Genomic DNA, 17075 nt, shown 5'->3' with positions numbered 1-17075 from the left:
CTGAGAAGTCTGATTAAATGATCCTTCCCCTTTGAACTTTGATACACCTGTGGCAGTTTTAAAACAGCCTGGCTCTGACCCCTGACAATGAAGGATTTCAGGGTTCACCAATGGTCTGCAACTTGTAGATGGAAAAATACTGAACTTGATAATAAATCAGGAATTTAACAATTAAATAAGACAATTCTACCAAGAAGGCAAAAAATGAACAAGGAAACCCTCCAAACCCACCTCTACCTCAGTGCATCATCTAGTTGCTTCTTTTTTTTTTTTACCCTCACTTTTCCTGTGGCTGTTGCCTCTTACAGGAGGCTTAACTTTACTGTTGAAAATTATAGGGGTAGGTGTGGACAGGAAATGGAGGTAGCTGCATATCCTGAAATCCATGGTTCCTTTAGTCACCTTGGACTCTTCCCCAAGACACACAGCAACTTTCAAATTAAGGTGCCTCATTCTACCTGGTCGTGACTCTTGGTGTCGCTCAGGGGGCTGGTAGCTCTGCCTCCGGAGCCAAACCCACAGCTTAGGCATATAAAACCTGTCAAGAGACTGATAAACCACTTGCTCCCACTCTTGTGGCCTGATAAGAAAGGATACAGTAGAAAAGTATTCTCCTGTAAACCTAATACCCAGTAAACAACAAAAAAGCATACAAAACACGTATCACCTCTTCACTATGATAATTTTACTTTGGTGCTCTCTGGCTGAGTTAATAAGAAAGCCAAACTTCATATGACACCCGGACTTCAATTCTCTGACCTTGCTACGCCAAGGTTCTTGGACTTAAAAGTGCTGCCATCACCTGGTGCTTGTTAGAGACGCAGCTATTCAAGCCCCACCTCAGATTTCCTGAACCAGAATTGGCCTCCTGACTCAAGCATACATTTAAGTTTGAGAAAATTTAGACCTCAGTCTTTTTTTTTTTTTTTTTTTTTTTTTGGTTTTCACAGTAACAAGCCTCTTTGGTTTCCGTTTGTCTAGGCTGTTGAAGGACATGGCTCAGGAACTTGAGTTTTAATGATTAATTAAAAAAAAAAAGTTAATTCATAGAACACCTGCTATAATCTGAACCATGTAAACCCAGCCCATGATAACTGCTTTGAGGGAGACGACAGAGGGTTCCCTTGGAGGAGGATGCTGATTGACTGTACTCCAGGCATGGCCCCATAGGGTGATGTTACTTTGATAAAATCATTATGATTCTTTCTAGTTCAGTGTTTTGTAAGTACAGAAACTCCCATCAAGTGATCTACAGCTTGGTCTTTGAGAATATCAAAATTATGCTTACAAGAGGTTCTGTATAAGCCAACATGCCAGTTATTAACCAGAAATAAAAGGCTTGTACAGGCCTGATATTTCATGTTGGATTGTCCCAAAATTTCATGCTATATTAAAAGTACTTTGAAAACTGAAGTTAATCTCTTGTCAAGGCCAAAATCAAAGCCAGTTTGTTAATTTCACGATTATTAAGGTTTTTTTTTTTGTTTGCTTGTTTTTTTTTTTTTTAAATTTTTTTTTTTCAACGTTTTTATTTATTTTTGGGACAGAGAGAGACAGAGCATGAACGGGGGAGGGGCAGAGAGCGAGGGAGACACAGAATCGGAAACAGGCTCCAGGGTCCGAGCCATCAGCCCAGAGCCTGACGTGGGGCTCGAACTCACGGACCGCGAGATCGTGACCTGGCTGAAGTCGGACGCTCAACCGACTGCGCCACCCAGGCGCCCCTGTTTTTTTTTTTTTTTTTAAGTGATTGACATCTTTGTTGCTTTGGAGGTAGGGGGCAGGTATTCAGGAGCTCTTGGTGAGGCAGGCCTGATTCCTCTTCACCATCATAGGCTTCTGGCTGTGCAGGATGGCGCTGGCTCTGCAAATGGCAGCCATGAACAGACCTGGGCGGTCCATGTTCTTGCGGATCCTGTGCCTGATGCTGCTAAGGGTGGCCAGGGCATTCTTGTTGATGTTGGTATGCATGTAGGAGGTGGTAGGTTTTCACTGGTCAGATCTCCGCTTTGTCACCATCATTACATTTTTGCTGTAGGCCTCTGGATCCATGCCTGCAGTCTTGTGGTAAACCAGGCCATTGTAGTGGAAAGAGTTGCAAGCCTGTTGGGCTTGATGCTTTATGTCTGCTTGTCCCTTTTGATCAGGATCAATTCCGCACGACCATCCATTGCAGGTGGGGGGACATGGTGGCAGCTCCTCTCACTAAGGTGACCGGGGACAGCAAGAAATATATATGCTTTTATAACATATATGATTTCATATATGAATGATATATAAATATCCTTATAAGCCCATTAATCAGACATTCAGCACAGGAGTTTGGGCAACTCCCAGCCTGGATGTTTGTGAACATAGATAGATTTTGGCCCTTAGACATTTCTTTTTTTCTTCATTTGTCAGAGTCTTTTTCTGTATATGTTGTGATATCATCATTTCTTATTTTTCTGGGGGATCTGTCATCATTGTTTCCATGTTCTGTCTATACTAAAACCATTCTCAAATTATAATTATATCAACACTGCAATTTTCAATGCATAGGAGATAGTATGCTAGAAAAACCAACAGCACTCTTTCAGGAGATCAAGGAAGGTTTGTTAAAGGAGGGGAAGAGAATGATGAGTTGAAGGTCAAGGGAACCTACTGGGCCAATAATGGGACAAAGCAGTTGACTCTGTTGATCAAGCACCACAGGCACTGAAGAAGATACAAATAATGTCTGTGATGGAGGCGGCCTCACATGAGCTTGAAATCAGTTTTGGAGAGGAGAAAATACACAAGAAACATTTGGGGAACAAATATAAGGCAGCAAATAACCGAGTGCTAAATAAATGGCTTATGTTTATAGAAAGCTTTATACTGCCCATGATTTATTTATAAATCAGACACATATATACACATATTAAAAGCAATCACATGTAGTATAAAGCTCTCTACCGGCAAAATGCAATAATGCTTTCAAACAGGAAGAAGTTAGTAATATCCCAATCACAGAACAAGTAAGTAGAACAAGCAAGAAGAGAGTTTAAGACTTTTAACTTTATAACCCAAATTATTTCAACTACATTCAACAATTTCTCTGTAATAGAAATATGTTTACTTAGAAAAAAAATGTGGTGGATGAGATTACTGTAGTACTGTCTCTGGTAAGGGGGTTTTATTCATCAGGAGACATTTAGTTTTATGAGAAATCACTGTTAGGGTCTGAAAAGGAGAGGGAGTGGACCACCACAACAAAACAACTTGGCCATATGTACTGAAGTTGTCTGGAAGGGGTCACAGAGTCTGCAGAGTAACAAGTCAAGATGAGAGATAATAGTGTCTTAATGAAGGCCGCTTTGGTCAGCCTGATAGAAGGGACGGATAGATGCCAAAAACACTCTGGAGCCCCCAGTGGCAGGCATTGGCAGTGCAGAACAAAGCGACCAATACCTGAAAATAAATGCTCTCCAAGTGTTTGTTTGGTTTGTATTGCCCAATACCAGGATGAGGAGACAATGACTGTGCAAAAATAAGAAGAGGGACATTTTGATCTTCACGATTAATTTGAAATATGATTACGACTCCAAATTTGAAATGTCTTGCTGCCTTGTTGGACTGGCAGTGGTGGGGTTGGTAGGGGAGGGGCAGACATTCAGAGGCTAAGGAAGGGGAATTGGGGTGATATGCCTGAGAGCTGATGGGCCATCTTTGTTAATTTTGTCTCTGCCATAACATTCTAGAGAGACCCTGGCATCATCAGCATGTCTTTCCTTGGAATGTTTAGGTTTCTCTTACCTGCTGAATATTTGTGAGTCAGATAATTTATCACTATATGTTTGTTCTATTTTCCCAGTTGTTTCATTTGGTTACTTCCTGACTTTATTTTTAAATTCTCTAGGCGCCTTTCTATTTATTTTTTTGGCCCTGGTGCTCTGAATTCCTCCCTATTTAAGGCCAACACCATGTGAACTCTGAAAAGTAAACAAGCCAAACTGATGTGCTTAAAGTATCCAGTCATTCATTCTTTTCTCCTTTGTCTTATTTTTCTTATCATCCTCTTTCTCTTTATTGATACATAGGCCAGTCATTTAAAACTATGTAACAGGCATTTCCCCACCAAGAGATAGATCCTGGAATAAAGTTTAAAAACAGTGAAGATGAAATATCACATTCTACCACAGCGTTCCCTAAGCTGTAGTCATTTGCATACATGTCCGTGATTTTGCCATCTGTGCCATTTGCTAGTTAACATTTTTGGTTCAAATTGGCTCATTTATTTTACCAAAATACATTTTTTTTTAATAACAGAAAACTTTATGTCCACGTTGAACATTTTAAAACATTTAAAAATGCACATTAGGGGCGCCTGGGTGGCTCAGTCGGTTAAGTGTCCGACTTCAGCCAGGTCACGATCTCGCGGTCTGTGAGTTCGAGCCCCGCGTCGGGCTCTGGGCTGATGGCTCAGAGCCTGGAGCCTGTTTCAGATTCTGTGTCTCCCTCTCTCTCTGCCCCTCCCCCATTCATGCTCTGTCTCTCTCTGTCCCAAAAATAAATAAACGTTGAAAAAAAAAATTTAAAAATGCACATTAAAACACACGAGTATTTAAAAAATGTTCATCTGTACCACTATGAGCCACATGTCCTTGGAGGAGGAACTGACCGAAAACTGTACTACGCATGACTGTGCTGAATTTTGTCATAGGGAGCAATACAAAGTAAATTTTTCTTTGTTTCATAAATTGCCTTCTGTTTCATACTTGAAGATGGTTCCTTATGGGTGTTCTTTCCTGTGGACTAAATACCCCAGAACCCCTCACTCCATTCATGTGTTGCTCTATTGCTGTGTTCCCTGACCTTGTATCATTGCAGTCCTTTCCTCTAAATGAACTCAGGTTGGGGATCCTGGCTTGCTTATCTCCTTCTTACAAGACAGATTCAAGACTGGACCCAGTTCTCCAGCAGATGGATCCTGACCAGTGCAGAGACAATTGGGTTTTCCTTGTTCTTGTTTTGGACACCGTCTTTCCTTTAATGAGACCTAAAATTGTATTGCTTAAAAAAGGTCATTGCATTATGCTATTGATTCATATTCTGGTGGTGGCTGTCTAAAACTGCCAGCCATTTTCACTGCATATCAGCTCTCTCTCATGTCTAATGATAAAGCATCATTATTGCATTAGGATTCTCTAGAGAAGCAGAATCAATAGAGTATACATAAATATATATACATGAGGCTCACCAAATTATGGAGGCTGAAAAGTCCCACAATCTGCCATCTCTAAGATGGAAAACCAGGAAAAGCCAGCGGGATAATTCAATCTGAGTCCAAAGTCTGGGGAGCAGCTGGTATAAATTAAGGAGTATGAAGGTCTGAGAACCAGGAGCTCCAGTGTCTGATGGCAGGAAAGAAATGGACATCCTAGTTTAAGAAGCGAGAAAATTTGCCCTTCCTTTGCCTTTTTGTACCATTTGGGACCCCGGTGGATTGGATGATGTCAACCTACAATGGTGAGGCTGGATCTCTTTACTCAGTCTACCAAATCGAATGCTATTCTTCTCTAAAAACACCCTCCCAGCCACATCCAGAAAAAATGTTTTACCAGATCTCAGGGCATCCCTTAGTCCATCAAGCCAATGTATAAAATTAAGTATTGCAATTATTTAACCTACCACAGGTGGCCTAATGGGGAGTTTGGAAGGGGGAGGAAGGTAATGGAATGGAGAGGAAGGTAATGTCAGAGACACCTTCATGACATGATGGCTGATTCCAGTTGTGAAGGTGGGCTAGAAGTTATCCTGGCAGAGAATTGTGGAAGAGCATTAAGGTGGGGAGACAGTATGGAGGGTATGACAGGAGATGAGCCAGAGAAACACACAACTGCCAAGACAGTGTAAGATTGTCAATAAGAAATTTCTTGATCATTTTTCTTAACTGATATGTCATTTGTGAATAAATAATTATATTATATATAATATATGTATATGTACACACAAACATATGTCTTCCACAATTTGCTCATCCATTTTTTTGCTGATGGACATTTGGGTTATTTTACCTTCCAACTATTGTGAATAGTACTACCGTGAATGCCCATGTACCTGAGTTTGTTTGAGTTTGAGTACCTGCTTCATTTCTCTTGGGTCTGTACCTAGCAGTGAAATTATTGAATCATACAGTAATTCTAGGTTTAATTTTTTGAGGAATTGCCAACTGTTATCCACAGTGGTACCACTTTACATCCTCATAAGCAAGGTGTAACGGTTCCAGTCTCTCCACATTCTTACTAACATTTGCTATCTATCTATCTATCTATCTATCTACTTACCTACCTATCATCTATTGCCATCCTAGAGCATGTGAAGTGGTACATCATTGTGTTTTGGATTTGCATTTCCTTAATGTATGTCCTAATTTCTTTTTTTTTAAATTTTTTTAATTTTTTTTTTCAACGTTTATTTATTTTTGGGACAGAGAGAGACAGAGCATGAACGGGGGAGGGGCAGAGAGAGAGGGAGACACAGAATCGGAAATAGGCTCCAGGCTCTGAGCCATCAGCCCAGAGCCCGACGCGGGGCTCGAACTCCCGGACCGCGAGATCGTGACCTGGCTGAAGTCGGACGCTTAACCGACTGCGCCACCCAGGCGCCCCAGTATGTCCTAATTTCTAATGGCTGCAGAATATTCCCTTTTAAGGATGTCACAAAAATCTACCTCGTCAATTCTCTACTGGTAAACATTGAGTCCTTCCCGTCTTTATGCACCATGTGCCTCCTTTTTCAATGCTAATTTATACTCCACCAGCAATATATGCCAGTGTTTGTTTCTAGAACCTTCAACCTTGGGGCTTGTCATTAAAAAATACTATTGCTAGCATCTTGTTATTGTTTTAAGTTAGCATTTCTTTGATTATTAGCAAGGTTGAATATTTTTTGAGCATTTAATTATTTCTTTTGTGCATTGCCCGTTTAGGTCCTATGTTCTATTTTTTTTCTATTTGGATTGTAAATTTGTCTAAATTTCTCTGAGAGTCCTTTACACAAGGGTAATAACCTAACATGCCCTACATTTTATTAAAAATATAATATATTTTGGGGTGCCTGCGTGGCTCAGTCAGTTAAGCATCCGACTTCAGCTCAGGTCATGATATTGTGGTTTGTGAGTTAGAGCCCTGCATTGAGCTCTGTGCTGACAGCTCAGAGCCTGGAGCCTGCTTCATATTCTGTGTCTACCTCTCTCTCTGCCCCTCCCCCGCTCATGCTCTGTCTCTCAAAAATAAATAAATGTTAAAATTTAAAAAAAAAATATATATATCATATTTCCAGTTTGTCATTCGCAATTGAATTTCACACATAGATCCATGGTATGGTTTGCCACCGTAGGATCTGTAATACCAAATTCCTGGGATTTCTCAGAGGGAATGAGATGAATGTTGAGCAACTTAGGCCTCAGATCTCTCATCCGTGAAATGAAAAGTTTGAACTAGGGAATTGCTATTTATTGCCAACTGGATCCAGCAATACATTAAAAGAATTATTCACCACCATCAAGTGGGATTGATACCTGGGATGCAGCACTGGTTCAATATCTGCAAATCAATCAATGTGATATATCACATCAATAAAAGAAAAAACAAGAACCATATGGTCCTCTCAATAGATGCACAGAATGCATGTGACAAAATGCAGCATACTTTCTTGATAAAAACCCTCAAGAAAGTAGGGATAGAAGAATCATACCTCAAGATTATAAAAGCCATATTGAAAGACCCAACTCTAATGTCATCCTCAATGGGGAAAAACTGAGAGCTTTCCTCCCAAGGTCAGGAACACAGCAGGGATATCCACTCTCACCACTGTTATTCAACATAATATTGGAAGTCCTACCCTCAGCAATCAGACAACACAAAGAAATAAAAGGCATCCAAATTGGCAAGGAGGAAGTCAAGCTTTCACTCTTTGCAGATGACATGATACTGTATATGGAAAACCCAAAAGAGTCCACCAAAAAACTGCTAGAACTGATTCATGAATTCAGCAAAGTCACAGGATGTAAAATCAACACAAAGAAATTGGCTGCATTTCTGTTCACCAATAATGAAGCAGCAGAAAGAGAAATCAAGGAATCGGTCGCATTTACAATTGCACTAAAACCCATAAAATACCTAGAAATAAATCTAATCAAAGAGGTGAAAATTCTACACACTGAAAACTATGGGAAAGCTTATGAAAGAAATTGAAGAAGACACAGAAAAATAGAAAAATATTCCATGCTCATGGATCGGAAGAACAAATATTGTTAAAATGTCGACACTACCCAAAGCCATCTACATATTCAATGCAACCCCTATCAAAGTAACACCAACATTCTTTACAGAACTGGAACAAACAATCCTAAAATTTGTATGGAACCAGAAAAGACCCCGAATAGCCAAAGCAATCCTGAAAAAGAAAACCAAAGCTGGAGGCATCACAGTTCCAGACTTCAGGATGTATTACAAAGCTGTAATCACGAAGACAGTATGGTACTGACTGGCACAAAAACAGACACTCAGATCAATGGAACAGAATAGAGAACCCAGAAATGGATGCACAAACATATGGCCCACTAATCTTTCACATGCAGGAAAGAATATCCAGTGGAATAAAGACAGTCTCTTCAGCAAGTGGTGCTGGGAAAACTGGACAGTGACATGTAGAAGATTGAACCTAGAACACTTTCTTACATCATACACAAAAGTAAACTCAAAATGGATGAAACACCTAAACATAAGACAGGAAGCCAACAAAATCCTCGAGGAGAAAGTAGGCAAAAACCTCTTTGACCTTGGTTGCAGCAATTTACTCAACACATCTCTGGAGGCGAGGTAAACAAAAGCAAAAATGAACTATTGGGACCTCATCAAGATAAAAGCTTCTGCATGGTGAAAGAAACAATCAGAAAAACTAAAAGACAACCAGCATAATGGAAGAAGATATTTGCAAATGACATATCAGATAAAGGGTTAGTATCCAAAATCAATAAAGAACTTCTCAAACTCAACACCCAAAAAATGAATAATCCAGTGAAGAAATGGGCAAAAGACATGAATAGACACTTCTCCAAAGAAGACATCCAGATGTCTAACAGACACATGAAAAAATTCTCAACATCACTCATCATCAGGGAAATATAAATCAAAACCACAGTGAGATACCACCTCATACCAGTCAGAATGGCTAAAATTAACAACTCAGGCAACAACACATGTTGGCTAGGAGGCGGAGAAAGAGGAACTCTTTTGCCTTGCTGGTGGGAATGCAAAGTGGTGCAGCCACTATGGAAAAAAAGTAAGGAGTTTCCTCAAAAAATTAAAAATAGAACTATCCTAGGGGTGCCTGGGTGGCTCAGTCGGTTGAACGTCCGACTTTGGCTCAGGTCATGATCTCGCGGCTTGCAAGTTCAAGCCCCGTGTCGGACTCTGTGCTGACATCTCGGAGCCTGGAGCCTGTTTCGGATTCTGTGTCTCCCTCTCACTCTGCCCCTAAAACACTCTCACTCTGTCTCTGTCTCTCTCAAAAATAAACATTAAAAAAATTAAAAAAAAATAGAACTACCCTATAACCCAGCAATTGCCCTACTAGGTATCTATCCAAAGGATACAGGTGTGCTCTTTTGAAGAGGCACATGCACCCCAATGTTTATAGCAGCTCTATCAACAATAGCCAAAGTATGGAAAGAGCTCAGATGTCCATCGATAGGTGAATGGATAAAGAAGATGTGGTATATATATATACAATGGAGTATTACTTGGCAATCAAAAAGAACGAAATCTTGCCATTTGCAACAACCTGGATGGAACTAGAGTGAATAACGCTAAGCAGAATTAGTCAGAGAAAGATAAATATCACATGATTTCCCTCATATGAGAAATTTACGATACAAAACAGATGGACATAAGGAAAGGGAAGCAAAAATAATATAAAAACAGGGAGGGGGGCAACACATAAGAGACTCTAAAAATAGAGAACAAACTGAGGGTTGCTGGAGGGGTTGTGGGTGGGAGGCTGTGGTAAATGGGCAAGGGACGTTAAGGAAGACACTTGTTGGGATGAGTACTGGGTGGTATATGTATGGGATGAATCACTGGATTCTATTCCTGAAAGCATTATTACACTATATGCTAACTAACTTGGATGTAAAATTAAAAAAAGAAAATAAAAAAAGAAAATTACTGTTTATTTCCAGATTTACAATTTTGTGATTTCACATGTTCAATATAAATGGTTATTTCAACTTCACATTTATATTGATATGTAATTATAATAACTGTAAATATAATCACTCCGTAAGTTGCTTTTATATATCTTGAGAATCTTGAACAGAGGCTGTAAGTATACACACACATACATATTTATATATGTATAAAATAACATTCTCTCAGGTCACGAAAATAAAAAATCTCATATATAATTTGTGTTGTACTAAATGAGTTGTTAATAATTCTCCTTTTAAGGAATATTTAATTTTGCATTTGAGGCCACTATAAATTACGGCTTTTTTTTATGTTAAATAGATATTTGACGGAGTTAATACTACATATTCTAACTTTAAGAGCAACTTTGTGAAGAGACTGTCAGCAGAGGTTCCCGTTGCCAGTAGCCCAATTACCACCAGATGGCGGCAAAGCCAAACCAGGGATCTGGCAGTTGATTCCTTTGAGGAAGAGCGTTCAACCACTTACCTCCCAGAAGCTTCTGGATCCGTGCTGAAGATAACTCCTGAAAAAGAGACCTTGATTCTAGGTGAGGTAATAGAAATTCCACAGGCCATTTAAAAAATGTCAATGAAATAGAATTCCTCAAAGAATCTCTGTAGCATAGAACTATCTAGTATCACATTTAGTCAACTGCTTTCCTTCTCTTCCTTCCTTTGAATAAGAAATTTCCAAGGTGGTGGGGAAGGGGCAGGAAATGAAACAAGAACAAAAGACAGTATGTTGTATTTTAGAAGCATTTCTGAGATTTACATTGGTATATGATTCCTTTTGTAAAGATTACATATGTAAGATTTTTCAGTGGTCCTTATTAGCTCCTCTGTTGAACAAGTGATATGAACAAAAATATACTTAGTTTTACAGGATGACTTGGCAAGTTTTTCTATGTAGTTAAAAATCTGGTAAAGGGCTTTCTCAACCTTGAGAAGAGAACAGATATGAATAATAATGATGCAAATAACACTGACTTTGCTATTACTTTCACTTAGAAAGTATTTCACTACTGTCATCTCAAATTACCCTTACAGCACCTTTCTATAACAGAGAGATGGAGAGGCAAAGTGATTTGCTCATGATCATAGAGTGGATGCCAATGTTGGGAAAGCAAGCATCCCATAGTGATTTCCTGGCAGAAGGATCATAGCTTGGGCAAACCAGAAACCTTTGCTCCATCACTTTAACCTATGGAACTGTTTGTATCTATTCTTCAGATGTGCAAGTATGTTCTTTCCACTCAGAGATAAAGCATTTCTGCTGCTGCTGCAGTTGCAATCAGGTCTTTAATCTTGGCATTTCTTATAGAGGCCACTGAAGCAGTGCTCACTTATGACCCTGGCGTTCTCGACAAGGCCAGTCTTTCCTCTTTTACCCCCATATCCGTGGTTTTTAGAGAGATGTGGGCCTGTGGTTTCACATTCTATTGTGAAAGACACCATGGGTTGACTTCCAACCAAAGTGATTATCTTGTTTTGAAGAACAAATTAAAAACTAAATGTTTTTCTTGCAGGATCCTACAAAGAACCACTGAAGACCCCCATCAAAGGGAATTTTGAAACAAATAACTCAGCTCTCCATTTTTGCAAGGCACCTCATGCACTGGGCAGAGGCTGGAATGAAAATGTTGCCTCAAAAGGCCAGGTGGGTAAAGACAAAAAACTGAAGATCTCATATCCTGACATGCTCAGACAATTGAGTCCCAAATGTGAAGAAAGAGATGGCTTAGCTGCTCTTACACGTCAGTAAGAAAATGATGGGTTCCTGATAGAAAAAATGAGTGAGTTACGGACATGAATAAGGGTACTTTGTAAAAGAAATATAATACAAGTTTAGTTAGTCTCAATCAAAAAAGTGAAAATGAGACATCAAAAAGATAAAGATTAAGATGACAGGATACTATGTAGAGAAAACCCTAAGGGGTCTACCAAAAAACTAATAGAACTGATAAATTAATTAAATAAAGTTACAGGATATCGAATAGGTATACAGAAATCCAGTGCATTTCTATTCACTAATAATGAAGCAGCAGAAAGAGAAATTAAGAAAACAATCCCATTTACAAATGCACCAAAAACAGTAAAACAGATACCTAGGAATAAACTTAACCAAAGAGGTAAAAGGCCTGTACTCCAAAAACTATAAAACACTGATGAAAGAAATTGAAGAGGACACAAATAAAAAGATATGCCATGCTCATGGATTGGAAGAAGAAATATTGTTAAAATGCCCATACTTCCTAAAGCAATCTCCAGTTTTAATGCAATTCCTTTCAAAAGATCAACAGCATTTCTCACAGAACCAGAATAAACAATCCTAAAATTTGTATAGAACCACAAAAGACCCTGAATGGCCAGAGAAAACATGAAAAAGAATAAAACTGGAGGTATCACAATCCCAGATATCAAGATATACTATAAAGCTGTAAAAATCAAAACAGTAGGGTACTGGCACAGTACAGATACATACATCAATAAAACAGAATAGAGTCCAGGAATAAACCCACAATTATATGGTCAATTAGTCTCCAACAAAGGAGGCAAGAATATGCACTGGGAAAAAGAAAGCCCCTTCAACAAATGGTGTTGGGAAAACTGGACAGCTACATGCAAAAGATTGAAACTGGACCACTTTCTTACACCATACACAAAAATACACTCAAAATGAATTAAAGACCTAAATGTGGTTCCTGAAGCCATAAAATTTCTAGAAGAAAACATAGACAGTAATCTCTTTGACATCAGCTGTAGAAACATTTTTTTAAAAGATATGTCTCCTCTGACAAGGGAAACAAAAGCAAAGTTAAGTGATTGGGACTACACCAAAATAAAAAGCTTTTTCACAGTGAAGGAAACCATCAAAAGCCATCAAATGGGAGAAGAAATTTGCAATATTCAATAAAGGATTAGTATCCAAAATATATAAAGAACTTATATGACTCAACACCAAAAAATCAAATAATCTAATTAAATGAGAAGATATGAACAGATATTTTTCCAAAGAAGTCCTACAGATGGCCAAAAGACACTTGAAAGCATGCTCAACACTACTCATCATCAGGAAACACAACTTAAAATGACAGTGAGATATCACTTCACACCTGTCAGAATGGCTAAAATCAAGACAAGAAATAACAAGTCTTGGTGAGGATGTGGAGAAAAAGGGACCCCCATGCCCTGTTAGTGGGAATGCACACTGGTGCAGCACTGTGGAAAACAGCATGGACATTCTTCAAAAAATTAAAAATGGAATTACCAGGGGTGCCTGGCTGGCTCAGTTGGGTAAGCATCTGGCTCTTGCTTTCGGCTCAGGTCATGGTCTCACAGTGTATGAGTTCAAGCCTCACATCGGGCTCTGTGCTGACGGTGAAGAGTCTGCTTGGGATTCTCTCTCTCCCTCTCTCTCTGCCCCTCCCCTGCTCATGCCCTCTCTCTCAAAATTAAAAAAAAAAAATAGAATTACCATATGATCTAGTAATTCCACTACTAGGTATTTACCCAAAGAAAACAAAACACTAATTCAAAAATATATATGCATCACAATGTGTATGGGAGCATTATTTACAATAGCCAAGATATGAAAGAACTCAAGGATCCATCAATAGATGAATGGATAAAGAAGATGTGGTATATATATATATACACATATCTATATGTAGTACATATAGATATGTATATATACATATGTGTGTATATATATACATATGTGTGTATATATATACACACAAATGAATAAATATATATATATATATATATATATATATATATATATATATACATACAATGGAATATTACTCAGCCATAAAAAGAATTACATTTTGGGGCACCTGGGTGGCTCAGTTGGTTAAGCATCTGACTCTTGATCTCAGCTCGGATCATGATCTCACTGTTCATGAGTTTGAGGCCCACGTTGGGCTCTGCACTGACAGCCGGAGCCTGCTTGGGATTCTGTCTCTCTCTCTCTCTCTGCTGTTCTCCCACTCTCTTGTGCTCTCTTTCTCAAAATAAAGAAATAAACTTAAAAAAAATGTCATTTTGCCATTTGAAACAACAGAGATGTAGCACAAAAGTATAATGCTAAGTGAAGTAAGTCAGAGAAAGGGAAATACCATATGATTTCAGTCATATGTGGAATTTAAGAAACAAATGAACAAAGGAAAAAGTGACAAACCAAGAAACAGACTCTTAACTACAGAGAACAAACTGATGGTTACCAGAGGGAGGTGGGTGGGGGGGGATGGTTGTGATAGGTGATGGGGATTAAGAGTACGTTTATCATGACGAGCACTGTGTAATGTATAGAATTGTTGGATCATTATATTGTACATCTGAAACTCTTATATGTATGTTAATCATACTTATATTACAAAAATAAACATTAAAAAGGTAAAGATTAAAAATATAATAAAATTACACATATTATGGTATGTTTCCCCTCAGCCAAAAGATCTCTTGTACAATCATTTCCAACTATTCTGTGACTTGGACTGGCATCTGGGGTCACTCAGGATACATTCTATTCTTCCTCTACAAGATGGTCTTTTAAATATTTCCCTTAAGTCCTTTTTACTGTTTTTTTTTTTTTTTTGTTTCTTGACTAAGTTAATTTCGTTCTTTTAAGTATCTTATTTATTATGTGTTTTTAAATGTTTATTTATTTGTTTTGAGAGAGCAAGAGAATGTGCGAGCAGGGAAGGGGCAGAGAGAGGAGACAAAGAATCCCAGCTGGTTCTGTGCCATTAGCTCAGGGCCTGACATGGGGCTCAAAGTCACATACTGTGAGATCATGACCTGAGCTGAAACCAAGAGTTGGACACTTAAACCGATTGAGCCACCCAGGAGCCCCTTTATTATGGTTTTAAGATCTTTGAGGAATCTGACCCAAATCTTAGGGCACATGAAATATCAATAGCATATTTTTGAGTGTATCAAATCCAACGAAGAGCTTCTACAGGAATAAAGGTTTAATTTAGAAAGCGTTAAACTAGGAACATCATAAATTCTCAATTTAGGCAGTTTCTCATTTAGTATGTGCTTTCAGTGTTTGGCATGTATATCTTGCTGGAGGAACAATATCGTGAATGTAAAATTTAATTATTTGAAATCATATGCAAATTGAAAACAAATATCTTAGAGCAGGTCTTTTGCTGAGTGCTCTACTGTTGGTTAAGGGTTTGGAAGTGCAGAAGGTTAGAGAGTTCTTTTTTTTTTTCAACGTTTATTTATTATTGGGACAGAGAGAGACAGAGCATGAACGGGGAAGGGGCAGAGAGAGAGGGAGACACAGAATCGGAAACAGGCTCCAGGCTCTGAGCCATCAGCCCAGAGCCCGACGCGGGGCTTGAACTCCCGGACCGAGAGATCGTGACCTGGCTGAAGTCGGACGCTTAACCGACTGCGCCACCCAGGCACCCCTGGAGAGTTCTGAGTCACTGGGGAAATGTTGACTTTAGGTCCAGGCCAGGTTATTAGCACCATTGCCTTTCCACACCCTACGTCTTGCCAGTTGGAGTTTGTACTGCCTTGAACTTCAGTAACTTCCTTTTACTCTCTCCCTTAGGCTCGCATTGTTACAGCAATTGTAATCCAATCAGAACATTGTCCCAACATCACTGGAAAACCTGAGAAAGGGATAATGGAAACTGTTTGACTATTTTATGTAAAGCATTTGTTTAATGACTGATTAGAAATCAAGCAGCATCAGGAGTAGTGCACATACAGTGAGGTCTTTCGCATTGACAGTAAATGTGTGTCTTCATGTGGTCCTCAGAAGTCATGTGGGGGTGTTTCTACAACAAGGGCCTGCACAGCTGGGGAGATGTTCAAAATTATGATATATAGTCAGCTCTAGGCCAAATTGTTCATTAAAGTAATTAATAGATCTTACCTGGGGTAGAGCACCCTTGGGTACATCAAACAGAAGAACACTGTGCCAGGTAATGTCTTGGGCAGCTTTGTGCTGACTATAGATACTGGAGAAGCCAGTCGATTTTAGGAACATTTTTTGTTATCAGTAGTTCTCAACTGGAGGTGATTTTGCTCCCCAAGGGACATTTGGCAATGTCTGATTTTTGATTATCACAACCTAGTGAGAGGGTATCTAGTAGATGGAGGCTGGGACACTGCTAAATGTCCTATAATGGACAGAACAGCCCCCCACAATAATGAATTATCTACCACCAAATGCCAGTGGTGCTGAAAGTGGGAAACCCTGCTTTATCCTGAATTGTTCTAATTAGAATACCTAAAAATCCATGATTCATTGACTGACAATGCCTATTATGTGGCATGATATCTGGGAAGAAAACCAAAATCTCAAACTGATGCCTGTGAGAGAGACTTCTGTGTGAATTATGGTGATCCCACGATTGTTTTATATGTAAGATTAAATATATTATCATGAAGGAGAAAAAAAGGAATCATCTCTGCTTTAACTGTTTGCTAAAATGTTTCTAGGAAATTTCTGCAAGTACTTTTCTTTATACTTGTAGTAATTTTCTCATCTGTTTTTGACTGAAGTTGGATGTAAGAATGTCAGAAGTGCTTTTTGTATACTGGTCCAAAGAAACAGCAATCCGATTTTTGTGTTCGTGGAAACTGAGGTATGTTATTTAAGATCCCAGTGATTTGGTGTTCCCATTTCTAATAGGTGAAGGTGTTAATGGAAAAAGACCTTTAGGATGATTAGTTCAATCTCAACATACTACAGAGGAGGAAAATTAAGACCCAGAGAAAATCTCAGTAACAGACTGAAAGAGCACCTCCAGGTTGAATGCTGAGAGGCATCTTTTGAAAAAATCTTTTTTGAAAAAGTAGCCTTAACATACAATCAACTTTATCATCTTGG

General features: G+C 38.9%; 1 protein-coding gene and 1 pseudogene across 1 annotated transcript in view; one reads left to right on the top strand and one right to left on the bottom strand.

Moving 5' to 3' along the window:
• The window catches only part of CDC20B (cell division cycle 20B), a 48545-nt gene that overhangs the window by 12752 nt on the left and 18718 nt on the right, over positions 1-17075 (top strand). The window contains exons 3-4 of the mRNA XM_030320963.1: positions 10536-10764; positions 11743-11873. Coding sequence (XP_030176823.1) covers positions 10536-10764; positions 11743-11873 — 360 coding nt within the window. The remainder of the gene's footprint in view (positions 1-10535; positions 10765-11742; positions 11874-17075) is intronic.
• Positions 1789-2223, bottom strand: LOC115517905 (annotated as a pseudogene).

Source organism: Lynx canadensis, chromosome A1 (genome assembly GCF_007474595.2).
Source record: "Lynx canadensis isolate LIC74 chromosome A1, mLynCan4.pri.v2, whole genome shotgun sequence".
Lineage (NCBI taxonomy): Eukaryota > Metazoa > Chordata > Mammalia > Carnivora > Felidae > Lynx > Lynx canadensis.
This window is presented reverse-complemented; position numbering and strand designations above follow the sequence as displayed.